Here is a 24,713-nt window from a genome sequence, read left to right as displayed (position 1 = left end):
CAACGCCTGGCCATTTTTTGGTTGCAGCCATCATTGTTGTTTGGCGGGCCCGGGCTAGGGATTCGAACCCGCCGCCTTAGGTGTATGTGGCTGGCGCCTTAGCCACTTGAGCCACAGGCGCCGAGCCATGCATGCAGGTTTTTGAGGCCTGTTTTGCTTATGTGTGGTGTCAGATATTGAAAAGTATGCAGGGACGTTTCCTTTTGCTCATCAGATGTTGTTTGTATGTGTGTGTGGTGTTTTTTTTTTTTTTTTTTGTGAGACTCTGTCATCCTGAGAAGAGTCCCAGGGTATCACCACAGCTCACAGCAACCTCAAACCCCTCGGCTCAAGTGATCTTCCTGCTTCAGCCTCCCAAGAACCTGGGACTAAAAGTGCCTGCCACCATGCACAGCTAGTCTTTTAGGAGAGGTGGGGTCTGGCTATTGCTCAGGCTGATCTCCTGAGCTCAAGGGATCCATGTGGTTGCCTGAGTGCTGGGATTATAGGCACAAGAGGTTTTTGTGTATTTAATATATGGCTCAAGGCAACTTTTCTAATTTGTGGCAGAGGGAAAAACAGGTTGACACCCCTGCATATGCATATACAGTAAAAGAGGACAGTATGATAAAAATTTATAATTTTCTTCCAAAGGGTATGTGGAAGATAATACTTACAGACCTGTGAATTTCTTCTCCATATGTGTGTTTTTTTTTCCTTTGAGACAGAGAGTCTCACTATGTTGCCCTCAGCAAAGTGCTGTGGCGTAATAGCTCACAGCAACCTCAAACTCTTGGGCTTGAGCAATTCTCTTGCCTCAGCCTCCCGAGTAGCTGGGAGGCTGGGTGACTACAGGTGCCCACCACAACACCCGGTTATTTTTGTTGCAGTTAGTTATGTTTTTCTCTTGTGATTTCTAATGTCGTAATTGTTTCAGCACTGGAACTTTCTTTCTAGGGTAATAAAATCGGAAAACATTGAGAGAGGGTGAGGTTGCTATATATTTTTTTTTACTAGCTTGTTTGCAGAAAGAAGTGATGTGTTACTACAATAACAAGGATAGTTTTTTAATTTAAAATGTGCAATTTCTTAAGAAAATTCTTCATGCATTATCACTTAAAATTTTTGTGTATCAGTTTTTACTTAAAGATACGTGAATTACACAAAAGTTCCCACTGAATGATGAGGTAATATAATTTATAAGGTGCCTTAAAGTGATAAAAACAAATCAGTGCACTCACAGGGTGTCCAGCGGGCTGCATGCAGGTTGTTGGAGGACCGGTTTGCTTACCTGCGGTGGTAGATACTGTGAAAAGTATTCAGGGACCTTTTGCCTGTCAGCTTTTACTAGTGTTTGTGTATTTAATGTGTGGCCCCAGGCAACTCTTCTTTTTCCAGTGTGCAGCAGAAAAGAGAAAAAGTTAGACACCCTGCCTAAAATGAACATTTAAAAAAAAGGAAAATAGCATCTCCTCTTTGAATCTAACATTAATACATGCATACATAAAAAGTTCAAAACAGAAAATATAAATCATCCTAAATTTCATTCCCAGTAGGTATTAAATACCGTTAGCATTTCAGTGACTGTTCTCACATATAGTGAGTGGGGAGTGAGTGTATTTTTATATTGAATCTATTCATGTACAGTTTTGAATATGCATTGTGTATACATAAGATCCAGTTATCTTAACATGATGTATACACAGACATTTGTATGTAACTACAGAAGTTGGATTATACCTGTTTTGTAGTTTTTCAATTTTTTTTTTTTTTTTTGGAGACAGTCTTACTCTGTCACCCTGGGTAGAGTGCTATGGCACCATAGCTCACAGCAACCTCAAACTTCTGGGCTTGAGCAATCCTTATGCCTCAGCCTCCCAAGTAGCTGGGACTACCAGCACCTGCCACTATTGCCTGGCTACTTTTTCTTTTTTTCTTTTTGAGACAAAGTCTTACTATGTTACCCTCAGTAGAGTGAGTCTTACTATGTTACCCTCAGTAGAGTGCTGTGGCTTCACAGTTCACAGAAACCTCAAACTCTTGGGCTTAAGTGATTCTCTTGCCTCAGCCTCCCAAGTAGCTGGAACTATAGGTACCTGCCACAATGCCTGGCTATTTTCTGTTGTAGTTGTCATTGTTGTTTAGTTGGCCTGGGCTGAGTTTGAACCCGCCAGCCTCGGTATGTATGGCTGGCATTGTAACCACTGTGCTACAGGTGCGAAGCCTGGCTACTTTTTCTATTTTTAGTAGAGATGGGATCTCACTCTTACTCAGGCAGGTCTCAAACGCCTGAGCTCAGATAATCCACTTGCATCGGCCTCCCAGGGTACTGGGATTATAGGCATGAGCCACTGTGCCCAGTTAGTTTTTCAACCCTGACTGTGTTTTAATGCCATTGAATACAGATGTATATCATCCTTTTAATGTCTGAAGTAGTTCTCTGTGTATGATATACCTGATTGAGTCTGACCATCACATGCTGGAGGCAGCTCTGGAGTCGACTTTGGTTGAGGGGAGTACTCTGACCAGAGACCCTCTGGAACCTCCTTTTGGGGGCACTAGGGTGGCTGGGAGTAAAGTGGTTTTTTCTGGCATCCCTGGTCTTCCAACTCCTGGAATTGGTGCCAGTATGGGGAGAGCTTATAGTAATAGGGTCAGCGAGTGAATTGCCTTGTGCAGTGGGGCTCAAGGTGTGAGGTGACAGGATCGCTAAGGCTTTGAATGTGGGGGAATCAGGAGTGTCAAATGGAACTGACAGAATAGTGGAAACTGGGAAAGGCATCTGGTTTAGGTCAGCAGAGCAGAGGACAGAGGAGGAAAGCCTGGAAAAGCTCATTAGAACAGTTGAGTTTTGAGGATTGTTCACTGTGTGGGTAGGGATGGACTGGGGCATGGTGGCTGGGAGGAGGCCTTATCGTTGTGGAGAGGAAGGGACATTCTTTGTTTTTTTGAGCCTGAGTCTCAAGCTGTAGCCCTGGGTAGAGTGCTGTGGCATCATAGCTCACAGCTACCTCCAACTCTTGGGCTCAAGCGATTCTCTTGCCTCGGTTTTTCTATTTTTTTTTTTTTTTTTAGTAGAGACGGGGTCTCACTTTTTGCTCAGGCTGGTCCCAAACTGGTGAGCTCCAACAGTTCACCCACCTTGGCCTCCCAGGGTACTGGGAGTACAGGGTGAGCCACTGAGCCAGCAGGGACTTTTTTAGTGAGGCCAGCTGGGAGGAGATTTCTTGCCAGGTGACTAGTGATCTCTTGGCCCTTGGAAGGGGGTGAGTGAGTGTTAGTAGACTGACGCCTGACATGGTGCTTTTTATGTGAAACTTAAAGCAGACGTGACACTTGTTCTTTGACCTCACAACCGAGGCAAAATAGTAATAGAATACAGGTGGCTAGGAAGTTGCTGGTCAGCCTTCTTCCTCTTTTCATTTTTTAGAGAAAGAAAAGCATTCTGTTTGTATTCATAATTAGTGCTCTGCTTCCTTAAGAGGCACTCCTAGGCATTTTCGTTATTAGCCTGTCAGCTTTAAGGAAGGCTTTGTGTCGATACCTTTATTAGAAGTGTCTTTAAAAATTCAGAATGTTGTGGGGGCACAAATATTCTGTTCACATGAATCACTTTTGTACAGTTTGAGTCAGAGCTCCTGGGAGCCTCACCCAGTAGTGTGCGCTGTACCTGTAAATGTGGATTTACTTCTTTTTTAATGTTTTTCAAAAGAATTGCCAACTGAGGCTCAGCGCCTGTGGCTCAAGCAGCTAAGGTGCCAGTCACATACACCAGAGCTGGGGGGTTCGAATCCAGCCTTGGCCTGCCAAACAATAATGACAACTACAACCAAAAAATAGCCGAGCGTTGTGGTGGCGCCTGTAGTCCCAGCTACTTGGGAGGCTGAGGCAAGAGAATCATTTAAGCCCAGGAGTTGGTGGTTGCTGTGAGCTGTGATGTCACAGCACTCTACCCAGGGCCACAGCTTGAGGCTCTATCTCAAAAAAAAAAAAAAAAAAAAGAATTGCCAACTTAAAAAAAGTGCTAAGGCATTATTACTGCATAGTGACCAAAATTAGGGAGAAAGCAGGATATTAAAAAAGAAAATCATCCTACATGCTAAAATACATGAGTCTGAGAACTTGGATTCAGTTTTACTTTGCTACATGGTTTAGTCTTTTTTTTTTTTTTTTTTAAGAGACAGAGTCTCACTTTGTCACCCTGGTAGAGTACCATGGTGTCTTTCTGAGTTTAAATATTACATGAAAACTATGAATTATCTTTTTTTTGTCTGTTTTTTTGAGATGGAGTCTCATTATGTCACCCTCAGTAGAGTGCTATAATGTCACAGCTCTTAGCAACCTCAAAACTCCTGGGCTTAAATGATTCTCTTGCCTCAGCCTCCCAAGTAGCTGGGACTACAGGCACTCAGCACAATGCCCAGCTGTTTTTTTTTGTTGTTGTTGTTGTTTGGTAGGCTTGGGCTGGGCTCGAACCTGCCAGCCGCCGTGTATGTGGCTGGCACCCTAACTACTGGACTACGGGCGCCGAGCCACTATGAATTATCTTGACATGCATTAACTTAAAAAACTTTTATTGAGTGAGGCAGTTTCATAGATATTGGGTGTATAAAGGGGGAGTAACACATGGTCCCTACCCTTATAGAAATTACTATTTATAAGGATGAGAGAGACACATGCTAAAGTATATGGGCGATAACTGCAAAAAGGAGGGGATAGTTGGTTCTACTCTGGGTTGTAGGAATGCCTGGAAAAACTTCCTAGAGAAGGGGTCATCCAGTAGGCAGGTGGGGATATACTGGGGCAGGCGGGTAGGGAGGGATTCAGTGGGATCAGCACCCACGCCTGTGCCATGGATCACTGGACGTAGCTGGCATAGCTTATCTGAAGGGTGTGTGTGTGGGGGGGGTATGCTAGAGAGGTAGTTGGGGCGGTTGCACTTTAACTAGAAGATTCTTAAATGGGTAATCAATATAATTAACATCAATAAAATCAGGGAAAGAGGGCGGTGCCTGTGGCTCAAATGAGTAGGGCACTGGCCCCATATGCCAGAGGTGGCGGGTTCAAACCCAGCCCCGGCCAAAAACTGCCAAAAAAAAAAAAAAAATCAGGGAAAGATTATCTAGCAAGTAGGAGGAGGCAAGATTCCAAGGAGAGGGATCAGGTGGTGCCCATAGCTCAGTGGGCAGGGTGCCACCCACATGCACTGAGGTTGGTGGGTTCAAACCTAGCCTGGGCCAGCTAAAACAACAATGACAACTGCAACAACAACAACAAAATAGTCTGGTGTTGTGGCGGGTGTCTGGTGATAAAATGCCCCCCAAACACAAAACAGGAATATATTCCTGTGAAATAGTTTCCATAGGCAGCACCTGTAGCTCAGTGGGTAAGGCACCGATCATATACACTCAGGCTGGTGGGTTCAAACCCAGCTGGAGCCTGCTAAACATCAATGACAACTGCAACAAAAATAGCCGGGCGTTGTGGCAGGCGCCTGTAGTCCTAGGTATTTGGGAGGCTGAGGCAAGAGAAGCACTTAAGCCCAAGAGTTTGAGTTTGCTGTGAGTTGTGATGCTAATACACTGTACCCAGGGTGACAGTTTAAAACTCTGTCTCCAAATCAATCAATCAATCAATCAGAAAGAGGGATCAGTTTGCAGCTGTTAAAGTAATCTAGCTGAAAATGACCTGGGCCCAGAGTCTCAAGCCAAGTGATTAAAAATCAAAATGGAAACCAGCAGACTGGAAGGTGTAGAAACAGTAGGACCTGGGACTATGTGTGGTGAGAGAAAGGGAGAATCAGGGTGATTTCTGGATCTGTGTTGAGGGCATTACAGAAAATGCCAGAGCCATAATCGCTGCTTAAATGTGTTGGGTTTGAGCTGAGAAGAGGGATCCAGAAGTGTGCTGTAGGTATTTGGAACTGGAGTTCCAAAAAAGAGTTTATAGTCAGGAATTGAGGGCAGCTATAGTCCCAACACTCTGGGAGGCCAAGGTGAGAGGATCCCTTGAACTCAGGAGTTTGAGACTAGCCTGAGCAAGAGTGAGACCCTATCTCTCCTAAAAATAGAAAACTAGCTGGGCATTGTGGCAGGCACCTGTAGTCTCAGCTGCTGGGAGGTCAGGACAAGAGGATCTTTTGAGCCCAGGAGTTTGAGGTTGCTTTGAACTGTGTTGCTACAGCACTCTATCCAGGGTGACACCGTGAGACTCTGTCTGAAAAAAAAATAACCTGGAGTCACTGGTATCAAACAGTTTAAAACTGGGCGGTGCCTGTGGCTCAAGGAGTAGGGCGCTGACCCCATATACCAGAGGTGGTGGGTTCAAACCCAGCCCTGGCTGGACAAAAACCAACCAACCAAACAAACAAAAAAACAGTTTAAAACTGTGGAAACAAGTATAATAATAGAAATTCAAGAAAAGTGTTATGGATGAAGCATGAACATTTGGAGGGTGGTCAGAGAGAAGAGCTGGTGAAGACTTAGAGGAATGGTCTGAAAAGAGTCCCCTGACTTTGTCTCAGAGTCACTGTTGCCGATGGGGTTTCAGTGTTGTGTTACCAGTAAGATCTGGGTTGCAGAAAACTTTTTTTTTTTAGTGACAGAGTCTCATTTGTTGCCCTCGGTAGAGTGCTGTGGCGTCACAGCTCACAGCAACTCCAGCTCTTGGGCTTAGGGGATTTTCTTGCCTCAGCTTCCCGAGTAGCTAGAACTATAGGCACCCGCCACAACGCCTGGCTATTTTTTGTTGCAGTTTGGCCAGGGCTGGGTTCAAACCCGCCACCCTCATTAGGTATATGGGGCCGGCGCCCTACCTGCTAAGCCACAAGTGCTGCCCCCCACCCCTTTTTTGAGACAGAGTCTTAAGCTGTCACCCTGGGTAGCGTGCCATGGTGTCATCATAGCTCACATGTGAGCTCAAGCAGTTTACTCACCTTGAGCTCCAGGGTGCTGAGATTATAGGCCTGAGTTACTGCGCCCAACTGAAAAATTCTGTATTGTATTTATGTATTGAATTATAGATTTATATATTTTACTAAAATTATGAATATTTAAAAGATACATATAAACTTAAAGGATTAGATAACCAACTCTTGTGTATTATGCAGTTTTAAAACTTTTAAAAAATTCTATACCCATAGGAAGTTATGAAAATAGTAGAGAGGTCTACTTATGTAACCTTTATTTAGGAACCTTCAACTTCCTACAATAAATATCCATTTTAACAAATGTCCTGGCCCAGTTCAGATGCCCTGGGATGGATTATAGAACCACACAGGGAATATTAATCTGGAGTCTAGGCCAGTCATGGTGGCCCTCACCTGCAGTCCCACCACTTCGGGATGGTGAGGCAGGAGGATTGCTTGATGCCAGAAGTTTGAGACCAGGCTGAGCAACATGGTGAAAAAATATGAGCAGCATCTTTAGAAAAAATAAAAGCTTAGCAGGGCATGGTGGTGCACACCTCTAGTCCCAGATACTCAGGAGGCTGAGGCAGGAGGATCCTTTAAGCCCAGGAGTTTGAGGCTGCAGTGAGCTGTGATCATGCCACTTCACTGCAGCTTGGGTAATAGAGCAGCACCCTATCTCAAAAAACAAAACAAAACAAAAAACTGAAAAACCTGGACCTGTATCTCTACCTGATGCAGGCTTGGAGTTTCATTTGTCATAGGGACCCCTGTGCCCCTCCAGAGGCAGCCGGGTAGATGCAGGCTCCTTCCCGCTCTTCAGGGTACGTGGGTGGACTGTTCTAGCTCCCTTATCTTACATTGAGTATCCCTGTTTAGGATCTTGGCTCAAAACAAGGATTTCACTTACAGCCTTCTCCTGAAATAGGCTCAAAGTTGTGTCTGCCTTGGAGTCAAATGTAGCTTATATCTCTGGCTTTGAGTTTCTTCCTTTCTGGCACCTGAGACTTTCCCTCTCCCTAACCCCCTTTTGAGTTCAGCTGTATATTCTAATTTTTCATATTGATCCAGCATTCTAGGGAGTATGTTTGGGCACTAGCATTCTCGGGAGTGTATTTGGGCACATAAATGTATTAGGCTAGTTTGCCCTCTGCTTGAATCAGAAGTCTAATGATTTTTATTCTTTATTTATTAATTTTATTCTGTTTTGTTCTGCAAAAAGGATTTGAGGTCAGATTATATTCTCTCTTTAAAAATGTTTATGTAATGGGTGTTGGCAGTGCCACCACACAAATCACAAAAAATTATTTTTAAATAGGTAATATATGTGTGTGACCAGAAATTGGAAAAATATTTTTAATTGTTTTTAGTCTTCCAGGGTACAAAGACTTAGGTTACACTGATTGTGTCCGTTAAGTGAAGTCCCTCTTGTAATTGTGTCCTGCCCCCCAAGAGGTGTGACACACACTGTGACCCCCTTCCCTCATTCCCCTACTTCCACCTTGTATTAGATCATCTACTGATTTCATACCAGAATTGAGTACATCCGGGAAAGATTTTTTTAAAAGGTATATGCTTTTCCTTTTTCCTGTTTCTTTCTCTACGCACTCCACTCCAGTTTGTTTTTATAGATACAACCAATTGCTGGTTCTGTACATATCCTTTTAGGGTCAGCTGTACCCGAGTTCATTATTTCCTCTTGAGACAGGGTCTCACTCTGCTGCCTTGGCTAGAGTGCAGTGGCGTGACCATAGCACACTGCAGCCTCAAATGCATGTACTTCTGTATCTGGCCTGGTTTATTTATTAAGAGCAGTTTAAAGTTACATTTATAATTTAAATTTGTGGCCAATATTCATAATTTTTCCATTTGTTTGATAAGTAGCAATTACATTTTCTTCTGTGAGTGCTTTTAGGTCAGAACTTTAATTATATGTTACAAGTATGTCTTTATATGTGGATAAATTACTGTGCTTTAAGTTTGTTCACAAACTCCCCAAAATATGACAGAATGTTAGCTGGATATGGTGGCTCTTGGGAGGCTGCGGCAGGAGGATCACATGAGGTCAGGAGTTTGAGACTAGCCTCTGCAACATAGTGAGACCCTGTCTCTGCAATAACTAAAATAATTAGCTAAATATGGTGACACGTACCTGCCGTCCCAGCTACTCAGGCTGAGGCAGGAGGATCACTTGAGCTCAGGAGTTTGAGGTTGAAGTGAGGTATGATGTCACTGGACTCCAGCTGGTGCTTTAGAATGAGACCCTGTTTCCAAAAAAGTGATAGAATAACAAAATAGTCTAAGCCATTGGTTAGAATATTTCAAGTTATATGGAATACGGTGAAACATTAGCTCTATTTTTTATTATAATTCTTAATTGATAAGTAATCATCCATATTTATGGGGCACAGTGTGACTTTAGTACACATACCATGTAATGAGCAGATCACGGTAGTTAGTTACTAGGGAGTGCCTCCCTCACCCTCACGGCAAGCCGAGCTCAAATCTATTTCCGAGCTCAAATGGTAAGAGATGAGCTACCAAAACTTTTTAGTGTTTGAGGACTTGGAGAGAACAAACTGTGTCTTGATAAAAAGATAAATGTTTGAGTGTTGGAAATATTCAAAATCCTCTTAAAAATATGGAATGCTTCATGAAGGTGCATGTCATCTTTGTGCAGGGGCTGTCCTGATCTTCTCATTCCAATTTTATTATATATGCTGCCAAAGCGAGGACTGGCTCTAAGTTTTTCGGAAGCAGTGGAAATGGTATTTTAAGATACTGGAAATCTTCATGAAACATATTGTGGATAGCCTTAAAAACTGTTCTTCTAACCAGTGCATGCTGTTGTTTACATATGTGCAAATTATTGCCCCTAAAGTTCACAGAGTGTCAAAGACAAAGGCGTGTCCTTTGGGTTCCTTAGCCACACTTTGTACCAGGGGTGGACGACCTGCAGCCTGGTGTGAAGCTCAGTAACATGGAAGCAAGAAATGGAAGCCTGTGACCTGATATGTTTTCTTCCTTAGATCAACCTCTCCACTTCTCCTACACCTGCACAGTTAATAAGCCGTTCCCAAGCTTCCAGTTCTACCAGCGGCAGTATTACCCAGCAGACTATGTTACTAGGGAGTACCTCCCCCACCCTCACAGCAAGCCAAGCTCAAATGTATCTCCGAGCTCAAATGGTAAGAGATGAGCTACCAAAATTTTTTAGTGTTTAAGGACTTGAGAGAACAAACTGTCTTGATTTGATGAAATAAGAGGCATTATTAATATTTAAGAAATGTTTTATTTTGTGTGTATGTGCTTAGCTGTTGTTAAATTTACAAAAATTCTTTTAATAGGGCTTCTTGGTATCAAATAGTAATTTTTAAATGTTGGGAAACTAATAGAGATTCTATTAGTGGATATTGTAATATTAAATTTCATCTGTTTCAAAGTTTTTTTACATTTTAATCTAAAATTGGGATACATTTTATAATTAATGGCATCTTATAATTGGTGCTTACAGTGGTACATAAATTCATTGTTTAATATTTGATAAGTTAGATTGAATGAAGTAGAAGTTAACTGTAAGTTAAAATTTATATCCTAGGTTCTTGTGAAATCTGGATCGGAATCCCTGATAATTTCTCAGATGATTTTTAGCTTTGGTTATTCACATCTCAAGTGCTGTGAGGTTATTTGTATTCTTATGCTCATAATGCTACTTTGCTTACTCTGTACATGTATTTGGGAACCTACTGACTAATTAATTGTTGAGCTTCTTTAAGGAGTGTAGAAATTGGCTGACATTTATTTTATTTGATATCTTCATAGAAAGGTAGACAGACTTTGTCCCTAATGTAGATCTACTTACATTCTTGCTTGTCCAGGGAACTGAAGATACACGTGTGTCTGGATCTCCAGCTCTCTAACATTACCAAGGAAGTTTCTAGTCATATTTATAATGGGAAGTAATGACATGACTCACCTCTTTTTCATAGATTATTAAATAGACATTATCATAGTTCTGGACTTTCTTCTGTTATGTTATATTTAGTAATATGCTTTAAGAATGAGGTTGAACCCTTTAAAATGGTTGCTATTGGCCATTTGGGACATCTAAAACCAGTGTCAGGTGGTCACAGTTCAGTGGAATGGCTTCTCTTCAGGCTCAGTGCTTTCAGGGTGTTTGTGTTGGAAGTCGCCTTTTCATGAAAGTAATGGCAGCTGTCCTCCCATGTTCATGGGGGGAGGGGCTCCAGAACACATGTGCAAGCAAGTCCACCGTGGACACCCAAGTCCAAAGATACTCAGATCTCTTATAAGTTGTTGGTTACACCATCTTACCTGCATAGTATTTGCATGGAATTTATGCATATCCTCAAGTACGCTTTAAATCATCTCTTGTTACTTACAGTGCCTTAGATAATGCAAATGCTGTCTAAGTAGTTGTTATACTGTACTGTTTAGGGAATAATGACCAAAAACGTCTAGACATGTTCAGAACAGACACAGTCATCTATTTTTTCCTTCTATATATTTTTTTCAATTCATATTTGAACTCCCAGAAAGCTGACTATATTTTGTTGTTGAATTTGCTTGTTTAATGAAATAAAGAACAAAAGTTTAAAAGAGTATTTAAATTCTGGATTCTGAGAAGGTTGTGGAAAAAAATTAATAAGGATCACTGAATTGATCATTTTACCATTAAGTTAAATATCAATGAGGAACTGAATACTTGATATAATTTTGAAATAGAGTGTTGACATGTTCTTTGAAACACAATATACTAAGTTGATTTGGATAATCTGAGTGGATTGCATTGCCTTAGAAATTAATGGCATTTGTTTCAATATGGAAAAAGAAATCGAAGGTTATGAGTAAGTCTATTTTTTTTGGATATGAAACTTTTTTGCATGATCTTTTATTGTTGAATTTTGACATGTTTTAGTATAAGGATGAGTATTTCTTTACAAATATTTTTAAAATCAAGAGCAACCCGGGTTTGTCCTGTGGATGCTTTGTAGCTGAGTGAAATAACGCAGAGCATTGTGTGACATGATTATCCTGTGGTCAAGGAGACCGAAAGGCTTTTTGGTGTTTCTTTTTATGTTTTCCACTGAAATTTAATTGTGTCCCAAAATAGTGACTATGCTTTCCATTTTGGGAATCCTACTGCAGTAGGATCCTGTGGAGCCAGGAAAAATTTAAGTATAATAGCTTATTTGGGACACAGTTTGGTCTGAGGATTTTATTTCACCAAATATATTTTCTTTTTTGAGTGCTGATTTATTTTTCTACTCATCAGAACCATAAGCTGTTTCAAAAATGGTTTTGATTTTTTTTTTAGTTCTTTATTATCAGGAATTTCTTCGTGGTGTGAAACCTTTGCTGAAGAGACAGTCCTAAGCTGCGTTGTCTCTGTCCCAGATTTCAGTCTCTCACCTGCTATACATTGTGTGTGGGATGTGTTCTTTTTGTCTTAGGGTATTTTTTTGGTTTTCTGTCTGTACAGCTGATTTTCACACCCGCTACCACTGTGGCCGCTGTACAGTCTGACATTCCTGTTGTCTCGTCGTCATCATCATCTTCCTGTCAGTCCGCAGCTGCGCAGGTGAGCTTGTCTGGTTCATGATGTGGGACTCGACCCGGCTCTGCAGGGCTCAAATAAGCATGGCGCTTGTTTAAGTCACTGACAGTGCCAGTGTTCCTCGTCACGCAATTCAGGTTGAAATTTAATCAAATACAATGAGACCATCAATAAAAAACTTTTGTTCTGTAGAAATTATAATACCATTAAACATAGTATTTAGGCATCTGACATTGGTCAAGGTTAATGAGATCTGCTAATGACATTGTATGCTTAATTTTGTTTTAAGACAGATTCTTTTCTCATGTGAGATATTTTGCATTGATTCCTTTATAAGCAGTTATATAACTTAGTCAAAATGGATCTTAAGCTTGAATATGAATTAAATTGGACAAATTTTAAATTTAAAAAATGGAGTAGGATACTACTTTATTTGGTACTATGGAAAAAAAAATAAAGCTTAACTTTCTCCTAATATTGGTCACAAAATTAAATTTAAGTAGAGCATAAACCTAATTTGGAGTTTGTCAAAATAAGCTGTTCTTCAAAAGACATCATTACAAAAATGAGTAGACCAGCTGCATACTGAGGGAGAATGTTTAAAATATATATGTCTGAGAAAGGACTTGTACCCAGAATATGCAAGTTATGCTTACAACTTAGATCATATGCAGTTGAATTAAAAATGGGCAAATGAATTGAACAGACACATCACAGAATATACTGAAGGCCAATGTGAAAAATGCTCACCAGCATTATTCATTATAAAAATACAAGTCAGAACCAGTATCCTCACTGTACACTCCTCTGAATGGCCAAAATGAGGACAGCTGATAATACGTAGGTTGCTTTGAAAGTTTTGATACTTTGTTACAGTCCATTATTTCATTTTCAAGAAACACAGTTGACAGTGTCCTCATTTATCCATACAGGTTTTAACTTGCTCTTACGGGTGTTGCTGGGAGGCTTCATTTGTTTCTGCACAAATTTCACTTTTCTTGATTTTTGTGTAATGACCCAGGTACCATTTATTGGCGAAAATGTGGAGCAGCCAGACTTGCACACATTTCTGATGAAAGTATACAATGGTACGACTACTTTGGGAAACAGTTTGGCAGTTCTTATAAAGTTAAACACACACTTAACTTGTGACCCAGCAGTTCTTTGTAGGTTTGCTCTGAGATACGAAAACACACATCCTTATGAAGAGATGTAAACTGATGTTTACAGTGGCTCTATTCACAACAGCCCCACATTGGAAACAACCAGATATCCTTCAGCTGCTGAGTGGATAAAGTTTACTACACAGTGGAATACTGCCCCCGTGTAGAACAAACTACTGATGCATCTCAGTTAGCAAAAGCAGCTCCACCTGAGGAGTATGTACTTTGATTCATTTATATGAACTTCTGGAACTACCCATACTGAAAAAAATCTGATGAGTGGTACCTGGGGCAGAAGCAGGGGGGAGGTTGATCGGGAAGGGTGAACTTCTAGTGTGATGGAAATACTCTGTGTCTTGACTGGGACGGTGGCATTTGTATACATGAATGTGAAAACTCATTGAACTGGTTCATTCATTTTATGTAAGTTACACCTCAGTAAATCTGGTAACAATGCATTAGATCGAGTGAATTTTTTTCTTTTTTTTTTAAATTAAATCATCGCTATGTACATTAATAAAGTCATGGGGTACAATGTGCTGGTTTTATATACAATTTGAAATATTTTCATCAAACTGGTTAACATAGCCTTCATGGCATTTTCTTAGTTATTATGTTAAGACATTTATATTCTACATTTAGTAAGTTTCACATGTACCCTTGTAAGATGTACCCTAGGTGTGGTCCCACCAATTACCCTCCTCTTCCCCCCCTTCCCTTCCCCTCCCCTCCCTTTCTCCTTCACCATATTCTTGAGCTATAATTGGGTTTTAGCTTTCATATGAAAGCTATAAATTAGTTTCATAGTAGGGCTGAGTACATTGAATACTTTTTCTTCCATTCTTGAGATATTTTGCTAAGAAGAATATTTTCCAGCTTCATCCATGTAAACATGAAGATCGAGTGAATTTTAAATAAAACAATTGAATATTACATACTTAGCATCAGACTACTATGTATTTTTTCATAGTACGTGTTTTAGACTGCACAGAGCAGAAATTGGCATATCTTAGGGTACATCCTTGGCTTCTTATTTTTAATTTAATAATACCAATCATCTGGTAATTCCTAGTAAGAGAATATTCTAGTAATAGAACCTCTGTGTATATTACTTCATTGAGTAGGAGGTGCATTTTGTACGTGACTATATAAAGACAGTGGCAGTTAAATTGGGGTTCTTCTGCTTTGCTTGTTGACCCTGCACAAATCCCTTAACTTTATTGGACTTTTCTTTCCATATTTACAACATGAGACCTTTGTGTTTGTTAAGGTTAAGGTTTTTTCAGCTCTGAAGTTTTATCCTGTCTTTGTAGTTGGATTTGTTGAAGTGATGATCTTCCTGTTCTCTTTAGTTTTGGTTTTATAAAACCTAATAGAACTTGATCATAACTTTCAGAGTATTTTATTTATTTATTTAATTTTTGGGGCAGAGTCTCACTTTGTCACTGTTGGTAGAGTGCTGTGGTGTCCTAGCTCACAATAACCTCAAATTCTTGGGCTCAAGAGATCCTTTTGCTTCAGTTTTTCATTTTTAGTAGAGACGGGGTTTTCACTCTTGCTCAGGCTGGTCTGGAACTCCTGAGCTCAGGCAGTCCACCTGCCTCAGCCTCCCAGAGTGCTGGGATTACAGGTGTGAGTTACTGCGTCAGACCCAACTTTCAGCACATTTTAAATTTTATTTTTTCATTTGTTGTAAGATTTTAGTTTGCAAGATGCACGCAGTAAAACATGGTAAAATAAATTGAAAGCATGTAAGAAAAAAGTATAAATAAAACTGGGAGAGTGGCCTGTATGTAGGATTGAGATTGCTGCTCCGCTGACGTCCGTGGAGCCCTGTGTGGCTCCCACTCCGTTGTTTATTGTGCAGCATCAGAAAATGTCTCATATCATTCAATTTGTAGGGTAAGTTGTATATTTAGTGTTTACAACATTATAAACGGTAGTTTTTTTGTTTTTTTGCATAGGCAGGGACAGGAGGGTTTAAATTCTGACGTTAGCTACAACCCTTGGCAGCTGATTTTTTGGACAAGGTCATAGTATAGTGTTTGTAAGTATGGACTTTGGAGCCAGACTGGGGTCAAATACTTGCTTAACCACTTTCTCGTACATTCTTAATCTCTCACTTCAGTTTCAACAACATACAATAAAATGAACGTGTATAAATTATACTTCATAGGGCTGTGATAAGGTTTAAATATGTTAATATGTGTAAACAGAACAGCGTCTGATAGTTCGTGCTCTCCAAATATTAGTTGTTGTCCTTGCTAAGCCTCAGTTTCTTCACTGTCAACTGGAAGTAACAGCCCAGAGTTAAAAGGAATAAGTGGGACAGTAATCAGAGTAGTTAATGCAGTGCCTGCCACGTAGGTTTTTATGTCCCCTCGTTACTTTTGTTAGACCTTTCTGAAGATGAGCCATAGAGTTGGTTTTAGCTTTTAGGTAGCTAATAGTAAAGCAAGAAACAGAACCATTATCAGTTAGTTCATTAGGAAAATACAGCTATTTCTAACATTTCCTCAAGAGCTGTGGTCCCCAAATCCTGGGTCATAGACCAGTACCAGTCTGTGGCCTGTTAGAATAGCTCAGCAGCAGGTGGTGAGCAGTGAGTGAAGCGTCCTCTGTGTCACAGCCGCTCCCCATAACTAGCATCACTGCCTGAACCCCACCTCCTGTCAGATCAGTGCTGGCTTAGATTCTCATGGAGACCGACCCCTCCTGGGAACTGCCGTGGGAGGGATGTGGGCCATGCTGCTTATGAGAAGCTGATGCCTGATGATCTGAGCGGGGCTGAGGCAGTGACTCCAGCGCTGGGGAGGACTGCGACCATCTAGCTGCAGAAGACAGGCTCAGGGCTCCCACTGATTCTGCATCATTGTGAGTTGTATAATTATTTTGTTATATATTACAATGTAATAATGGAAATTGCACAGCAAATGTAATGCGTTTGAATCATCCCAACTCCTGCCCCCAGTCTGTGGAAAATCTGTCTTCTGTGAAATGGGTCCCTGGTGCCAAAAGGGCTGGGCGCCTGTGCTCTGGAGTGTGCTTTCTCTTGAGTAGCTATAATGGGCATGGCATCAAAGTAGCTTGTAAGAGTGGACTTTGGGGTCCAGTTTGAGGTGTTCAAGGCCTGTGGCTCTGCGATCTGACTTAATTCAAGGATGGACTTTTGAGGAACTAAAGGAATAGATTGACCTTTAGGAATTTCTCTGTGAATGTTGCTTTTCTTTGCTGTGTTTTTTGAAGTGGCAGTGAATGAAGCTGACAGCGGTGGGTGATGCTAATACTTTGTATACTCTAGTGATAACTTTCCTCAAGGTCAGGACTATTAATTTTGAAAAAAATTCTGGCTGGGCACAGTGGCTCACACCTGTAGTCCTAGCATCCAAGGTGGGTGGATTGCCTGAGCTCAGGAGTTCGAGATCATCCTGAGCAAGAGCAAGATTTTGTCTCTTAAAACTAGCTCGATGTGGTGGTGGGCGCCTGTAATTCCAACTACTTGGGAGGCTGAGGCAGGAAGATCTCTTAAGCCCAAGAGTTTGAGGTTTTTGTGAGCTATGATGCCACGGCACTACCCAGGTGATATAGTGAAATTGTATCTCAAAAAAAAAAAACAAAGAATTTTCTATTTTTGCTCTACTTTGATTTTTAAAACCATGTTTGCACTTTTAAAAAACTTTGTTAGTTATTGGGAAATACCAAATTTGAAATTTTATTTTAATACTCTTTAAGGTATAGAAGTCAATAATTTTTTTTCTTGGTTAGTATTGAACTTCTTTTTTTTATTAAGTCATATATACATAGATCATGAATACATTTATGTGTTTGTGGGATTCAATGTGTTGATTAAGTAAATGAGGTGAAAGCTATATTAATTAGTAGGATGTAAGCACTCCAATTTGCACAAGTATTAAACATTTTTAATAGCGTACTGTAAAAGATAAGTTTGGAATATCTTACCCCATACCGTTTTAAATGCTTCATTCCTTCACCATGCCAAAGCAGAACATTTTCAGAAAGATGTTGTAGGACAAAAAGTATGTTTATGGAATAGTAAGAAATCTTAAGTCAGTCTGGACAATGTTGTTAGAATTAAGGAAAAAGTCTCTTGGCTTTAAAAGCTAGAAATTTACCTGGACTGCCAGTGGTGGGATGTTCAGTCTTCCTCACCACGTGCGCCAAGAGTGGGTGCTGAGGGGACTTCCACAGGGCGTTCGGGCCCAGCTTGTTGACTGATGTGAGGGTGTGTGGCATGGTGGGACTCACTATAAGAAAGGGAGGTGTGAAGTTAGCCAAAATAACTCCCGCAAAATCTAGACTGTTTCAAAAGCCAAAAGTTCTCATAATTCAATCCTAGGAGAGGTTCATATGAAGTGAAAGATGGACATTAGTGTGCCCTTATGATCTTTATCATAAAAAGGACGAGTTTTCTCTCAAAGTGAAGCTCTGTCAAGGAAATCTGAATATGTAATCTTTCCATTAAAGGCCAAATTAACTTTGTAATACACTTTGTCAGTATAGTTTACATATTTGGAACTTAAACCATGTTAAAATTTAAGTCAAGATGACCATACATACAACAGCCATATTCTAAACTTCATATATTCATATGAATAATCATATGCATATTTAACATATGTAAATATATATACATTTCCTTCCCGAATTCCAGAAAATAAAATGAAAATTAGAAAAAGAAGTATATTCTGTAGAAAAGGACGTGCTGTAGGTCTTGGGGTTCATTGTATAAATCCTTTTATTGTGAATATACTTTTCATTTGAAGTAACACTTTTACATCACTCACCTATGGTTATTATTGTTATATGTTCTACTTTATAGATCAGTTGTGGCAAATGTTAAATTTTATATTGCTCTTGCTTCCTGGGAGATTCTAGTGTGCCTCCGTCAGACGTCTGTCAGAGTTTTTGGATAGATATGGACAGATTTTAATGTTGGCCTAGGAAAGCCATAAATATAAGTACCTACCAAAAACCATGTAATGGATCTTCAACAATTAGATATAAGAGAGTGCCTAAGACTTGCAGGGTTTCTGTGTTTGCAGGACTGAACTGCAGGGAGCACAGACATGAACGGGAACGTTAGGGCTGGCAGCTACCAACAGAGTCTGTCAGACACATGTGTGCTCCTGTCTCTAAGCCAGCTAGACACTGACAGTGCCGTAGGCCAGTGTGACCCAGTCTTTATGGGAGTATCGTTGTAGGTGGTCTAGGTCGGAGGGAAAACCTAGACCTATACCATGGCCTTTCCGAATGTTTCTTGGGGGAGGGTGCATGGGATTTTACAGGGCTTGAAGGATGGATTGGGCTTCAGGAGACAGCTTTGGGGTGGCACTGAGGCAAAAGAGGCTCTGAGCTGAGGGCTGCAGTGAGAGAAGCACAAGCTGGGTCAGAGTGAGCTGGATGATGTGGTCAGAGCAAGGGCTGTACTGAGTGAGGGAAGCACAAGCTGGGTCAGATGAGCTGGACGGTGTGGTCAGAGCGAGGGCTGCAGTGAGGGAAGGACAAGCTGGATCAGAGTGAGCTGAACGGTGTGGTCAGAGTGAGAGGGGCAGTGAGGGTAGAACAAGCTGGATCAAAGTGAGCTGGACGGTGTGGTCAGAGTGAGAGGGGCAGTGAGGGAAGCACAAGCTGGATCAGAGTAAGCTGGACGGTGTGGTCAGAGTGAGGGCTACAGTGCAGAGCACTGTGGCAGTCTGAGAAATCTGGATTTTAATTTATTTTCTTTTTGCATTAACCTTTAGTAATATAATGATTATTAGCCCATTTATATTAATGCTGATATGAAGTTTTGGAGAAAAATCAGAAGACCCCCGCTCCATGTGGCTTTACTATTCTAAGTGACTGAAAGAATTTTTTGTGAAAACTTTGGCCCGAAGTAAACATTTGTTTGATATTTGCTGTTGGCTGAAAATGGTACTTGTCATGGGGAGAAATGGAGCTTTGGAGTGAGAGTCATCCTTGTACTGGCAGAGCAGCTGTGACCCTGAGAAGCACTTTGAAAGCAGCAGCTCCCCCTTGACATCGCTACCTGGGGATCCTCACCACCTGGGGATCCTCACCGCCTGGGGGTCCTCACCGCCTGGGGATCCTCACCGGTCCCTCCCAGGCAGGAAGCCTGAGTGCACTGGGGTGCTCTAGAGGGGCCTGAGGGAGGCAGTTTCTGCAGAAACACTTTCTGCCCTTCTATTTCAGATGAAAGTGATTGGGATAGTCTCTGTTCCATCCAGACTGGTGGGGTGTTTAGAGCAGGGGTCCTCAAACTTTTTAAACAGGGGGCCAGTTCACTGTCCCTCAGACTGTTGGAGGGCTGGACTGCAGGCCCCGGGATGAGTCGGCTGCTAAGCAGGACAGGCAGCAGTGGCAAAACACCCTGCAGGCCGGATAAATGTCCTTAGTGGGCCGCAGTTTGAGGATGCCTGGTTTAGAGTAGCCAAGTTCAGAGAGGGGTCATGGCACAGACCCCCTGGTGGCCACAGGTGCTGGTCAGTTTGTAAAACCCAGTTTCTGAGGGGATGAGTGTCCAGTAACAACAAAATTTAACTAAATTAAAACTGGATCTTTTTGAAAATGCTTTTTACACTTGTTGCAGTAGGGTAGGTAATTTGAATTTTATTACAAGAGTAGTATACTGTACAGTCTGTACAGTTAAAGCTGTTAACTTTCAGATACAGGGTGCTGCAGGGTGAGTTTCTCACCGGTCCATCTGCTCTTACATCGTCTTCAGGAAGTCTTCACGACCTTGTCCCTTCCTAACTCCTCTTTTCTTCCTTTCTTTCCCTTACTGTCTTTTTTTAAGACTGCACTTAATACTTAAGATGTGATTGCTTAGACTAATAAATCTCTTTAAGAAGTAATCAGTTGCAAGTGCTTGGAACTTTTTGTGTGAAAAGCAGCATTTAAATGTGTTGTCACTATTGTCAGAATGGTAATGATCACTGTGTCAGTTAAAACCGGCTCCTTCATCCTGTTTTCTGTTGTGTGGTTCTTAGGTTCAGAATTTAACATTGCGCAGCCAGAAGTTGGGTGTGTTACCCAGCTCACAGAATGGTCCACCAAAAAGCGCTAGTCAGACTCAGTCGTTGACAATTTGTCATAACAAAACAACAGTGACCAGTTCTAAAATCAGCCAACGGGATCCTTCTCCAGAAAATAACAAGAAAGGGGAAAGTCCGAGTCTGGAATCTCGAAGCGCAGCTGTCACCCGGACGTCGAGCATTCACCAGTTAATAGCACCAGGTGGGAAGCAGTGTTTGTTAAATAGTTAACATTGTTCATTTTCTTAGAGTAAAACAAAGGATGTCTATTACTCAAACAAGAACACTTTTAAAGCATTTTAAAATGCAAATTTAAGTTAAAATAAGGACCATCTTATACATAGCCTATAAAAAGAGAAAAAAAAATTTTTTTTTTTTTTTTGAGACAGTCTCACTTTGTCATCCTTGGAGTGCTCTGGCATCACAGCTCACAGCAACCTCAAACTCTCGGGCTGAAGCAATTCTCTTGCCTCAGCCTGCCAAGTAGCTGGTAGTACAGGCACCTGCCACAATGCCCAGCTATTTTGTTTAGAGATGAGTTCTCAGTGTGGCTCAGGCTGGTCTGGAACTCATGAGCTCAGGTGTTTCAGCTGTCTTGGTCTCCCCGGAATGCTGGGATTACAGATGTGAGCCACTGTGCCTGGCTGCTTTCCTTTTTAAAGATTTGTTTTATGGTACAAAGTCTTCTTTATTTTACTTAACCCTGTTTTACTTGTCATACTCTGTTAATACTGCCAACATTCTCTATATGACCAAGTGTCAAAATCTTAGCACTGATTCTCCTAGTTAGAGACTTTTTCTCTGAATTTCTGTGATGTCTTATGGGTCCTTTCTTTCTTCTTTCTTTCACAGTTATTTATGAACTTTCTGATCTTAGCTTCTCTACTAAATAGTAAGTTCCTTGAGGGTAGGGTAATAAGGAGCGTTTCTGTGTGTGTCAGGCACTATTTTAGCACTTTAGTTTATTAACTGTCAGTCCTTTTTCACATTCAGCTTTTTATCCTTCCATCTTGGCAGCACTAAGGTGGGAAGTATGTATTTGTTGGATTAATGGTTCATTTTTGTTTATTTCAGTTTTGAAAATAACAGCCTTTCTCATTAGCACTTATTAGACATCACTCTGCTTAGAATTATTAAATCTGAATCTTAGATAAGTAAAGGCTGTGATAAAATGTATGAATCTTCATGATATAGTTACGTATGAGTTCTCGCGTGAACATCTGTATGCCAGGCTCTGCTCTCTGTATGGCTCCAAAGCTGGGTTTTGGTTTGGTACTGTCAAGCTCAAACCAGCCCCTGGTCAATGTTGGCAGGGTCACTATGGAGCAGCAGTGGTCCTCTGCTTGGAATGACTACATAGGGGACAATTTCTAGTAATTCCTATAGTTTAGATGACAGTGAAGGGCAGGTTAATTTCCTTCTAAAGAGAATGTTACTTTCAGAGAAGGCTGGGGAACTCTTTCAGGGATGGCTCAAGCAAGGAGATCTAATTTCGGATTTTCAGTCCGTCTTAACTCCCAATATCTGGTTTCGAGTTGCAACTTACTCTTCCCTCTTTCCTTCATATATGACAATATCCTCATAGTTGGCTTTTCTCTGATGGCCAGTATTTTCTGTAGGTATGGAGGAGACCAGTAAGCCAAAACCACCAAAGACCTCAGGTCAATTTTAATTCCAGTGTCTTACTGAAACTCCAGTTTTCCACACTGTTGTTGACTAGAAACACAACCACACAGAGCAGCGTCCACCACGTGAACTTTTACAGCTGCCAGACTTTCATGTTTGTCAGGCTTTACCTGCAGTTATTCAGAGCAATTCATATTTTCCAGCAAGGCCACAGCTATATTTTTTACCCTTTCAGTTTTTCTGCCTTTATTGGTGGGAAGTTAATATGAAGCTAAGATATTTTAGCTAATTTAGGAAATTCTAAAATTAGTAATTTGTCCTTTTCCTCAATTAGAAAAATGTTTTTTCAGGTCATTTAAAAATTTTTTTTTCTCTTCCCTCACACCCCACATGCTCAGGCTAGAGTGCAATGGCATCATCACAGCTCACTGAAGCTACAAACTTTTGAGCTCAAGTGATCCTCCTCCCTTCGCCTCCCAGGTAGCTGGGTCTACAGGAGTATACTACTGCACTTGGATAATTTTTCTGGGTTTTGTAGCGATGGGGTCTAACTATTGCTCAGGTTGGTCTTGAACTCCTGCTCTCAGGTGACCTTCCTGCCTTGGCCTCCCAGAGTGTGAGAGTTCTAGGGTGAGCCACTGCACCTGGCCCTTTCAGTTCTTTTTAAATGTAAAAAAATCTACTTGTACTGTACTATAGTGTAGTTTAATTACTATAATGGACATGGCTTTTGTTTCCTTACATGTATTTTTAAGCTGCTGATTTTCTTTATCATTTCTCCTTGAAGGTAAAGTTTCCCCTTGATACTTAGTAATTCTGTTTTGAATACATGAACTATAGGCAAACATTAACCACATATCTGGAAGTAATTATGGACTGCATTAGCACTGAAGTTCTTTAAGTGGTTTTTAGAGATTTGGTGAAACTAGTCTCAGTGGAAAAAGTATATACTGTTTCTTGGAGACATTAATCATTAATTTAGTGTGTAGTTAAAGGCCCAGCTTTAATCAGTCTGCTCTGGGTGCCATGATAAAATACCATTGGCTGGGTGGCGTAGAGCACAGCAGTGTGTTCGTCATGATTCCAGAGGTCTGCAGTGCCAGTTCTGGCTCTCTTCCTGCGCAGATGTCTGCCGTGGGCTTCTGTCTGCGTGTGTATGGGTGTGTGGGGCAGAGGGGGAAGCTTTCTACTCCCTTCTTAAAAGGACACAAATCTATCCTGTTAGGGCCCCACCCTGAAGACCTCATTTAACCTTAATTTTTTACTTGGAGGTCCTATGTCCAAATACAGTCAGTCACATTATGGGTTAGGGTTAGTGCTCCAATATATGAATTTTGGGAGGAGGCACAAACAGTTCACAATGGGGCCCTAGATTCAGGGTCATGGGTTCTTTAGACCCAGTACTGACCTGGATAGCTAGATGACTTCAGGTAGGTCACTCAGCTCCTCAGTCCTTTCATCTGTCATGTGTTGGGTTGTATAGTGCTCTGTCTGTCCAGTGTGGTGGTGGTTATAACTATTGATCGAAACACGTTACTATAAATAATAGTTACACATGTGAGATGATGCTGACCATTAATTCTCCAAATATAAAGTCAGTCTGACAGTAACATTTTTTTTTTAATTTTTTTTTTTTTTTTAGTAACATTTTTTAAAGTCCGAGAAACTGGACCCTATAGAGCATACCTATGGTCCCAGCTACTCAGGAGGCCAAATCAAGAGGGTGACTTAAGCCCAGGAGTTCAAAGCATCAGTGAGTTATGACCCTGCCACTGTAATCCAGCCTAGGCAACAGAGTGATACCCCATCCCTAAAAAAAAAAAATAAGGCCAGGTGCAATAGCTCATACTTGTATACTTGCACTTTGGGAGGCTGAAGTGGATGGATTGCTGATCTTAGGAGTTGGAGACCAGCCTGAGCAAGCCTGAGACCTTCTCTGTAAAAGTAGCTGAGTGCTGTTGTGGGCGCCTGTAGTCCCAGCTACTCAGGAGGCTGAGGCAGGACTGTCACTTGAGCCCAAGAGTTTGAGGTTGCTTTGAGCTATGATACCACGGTACTCAATGACTCACACGGCAAGTGACTGAGACCCCCCCATCTCTTAAAAAAAAAAAAAGAATTAAAAGTAAAAACAGAGAAGTTAACCCCCATGATATTCCCTAGTACACTGGGGCTTTTCTTGTACTGAGGGTATTGTTTCAAATATCCTCACAATTTTTCTTTTATTTATGTGTTTGTCAGTTGGATTTACAGACTAATATAAAGTAAGTAAACTCAGTTTGATTTCTGATTCAAGAAATGTTTAATTTAAGTAAAAGGATAGACTATTAAATCTATTCAAATATGGCTCGGTGCCTGTGGCTCAAGTGGCTGAGGTGCCAGCCATGTACACCCAAGGTGGCAGGTTC

The 24,713-nt window shown here is 41.1% G+C and overlaps 1 protein-coding gene and 1 pseudogene across 5 annotated transcripts in view; one reads left to right on the top strand and one right to left on the bottom strand.

Moving 5' to 3' along the window:
- Positions 1–24,713, top strand: part of PHC3 (polyhomeotic homolog 3) — an 84,620-nt gene that overhangs the window by 21,768 nt on the left and 38,139 nt on the right. For 3 of the 5 annotated variants that reach the window (XM_023516007.1, XM_023516009.1, XM_003794657.3), the window contains 3 exons: positions 9,916–10,074; positions 12,390–12,488; positions 20,638–20,884. In XM_023516007.1, the coding sequence (XP_023371775.1) occupies positions 9,916–10,074; positions 12,390–12,488; positions 20,638–20,884 (505 nt within the window). The remainder of the gene's footprint in view (positions 1–9,915; positions 10,075–12,389; positions 12,489–20,637; positions 20,885–24,713) is intronic. The other 2 variants (XM_023516008.1, XM_023516010.1) reach the window with 1 other exon arrangement.
- On the bottom strand, positions 9,522–9,618 carry LOC111726885 (annotated as a pseudogene).

This window comes from Otolemur garnettii, unplaced genomic scaffold (assembly GCF_000181295.1).
Source record: "Otolemur garnettii isolate 467f Iridium unplaced genomic scaffold, OtoGar3 scaffold00084, whole genome shotgun sequence".
NCBI lineage: Eukaryota > Metazoa > Chordata > Mammalia > Primates > Galagidae > Otolemur > Otolemur garnettii.
Note: the sequence above shows the minus strand (reverse complement) of the source record. Positions and strands in the feature narration are given on the sequence as shown.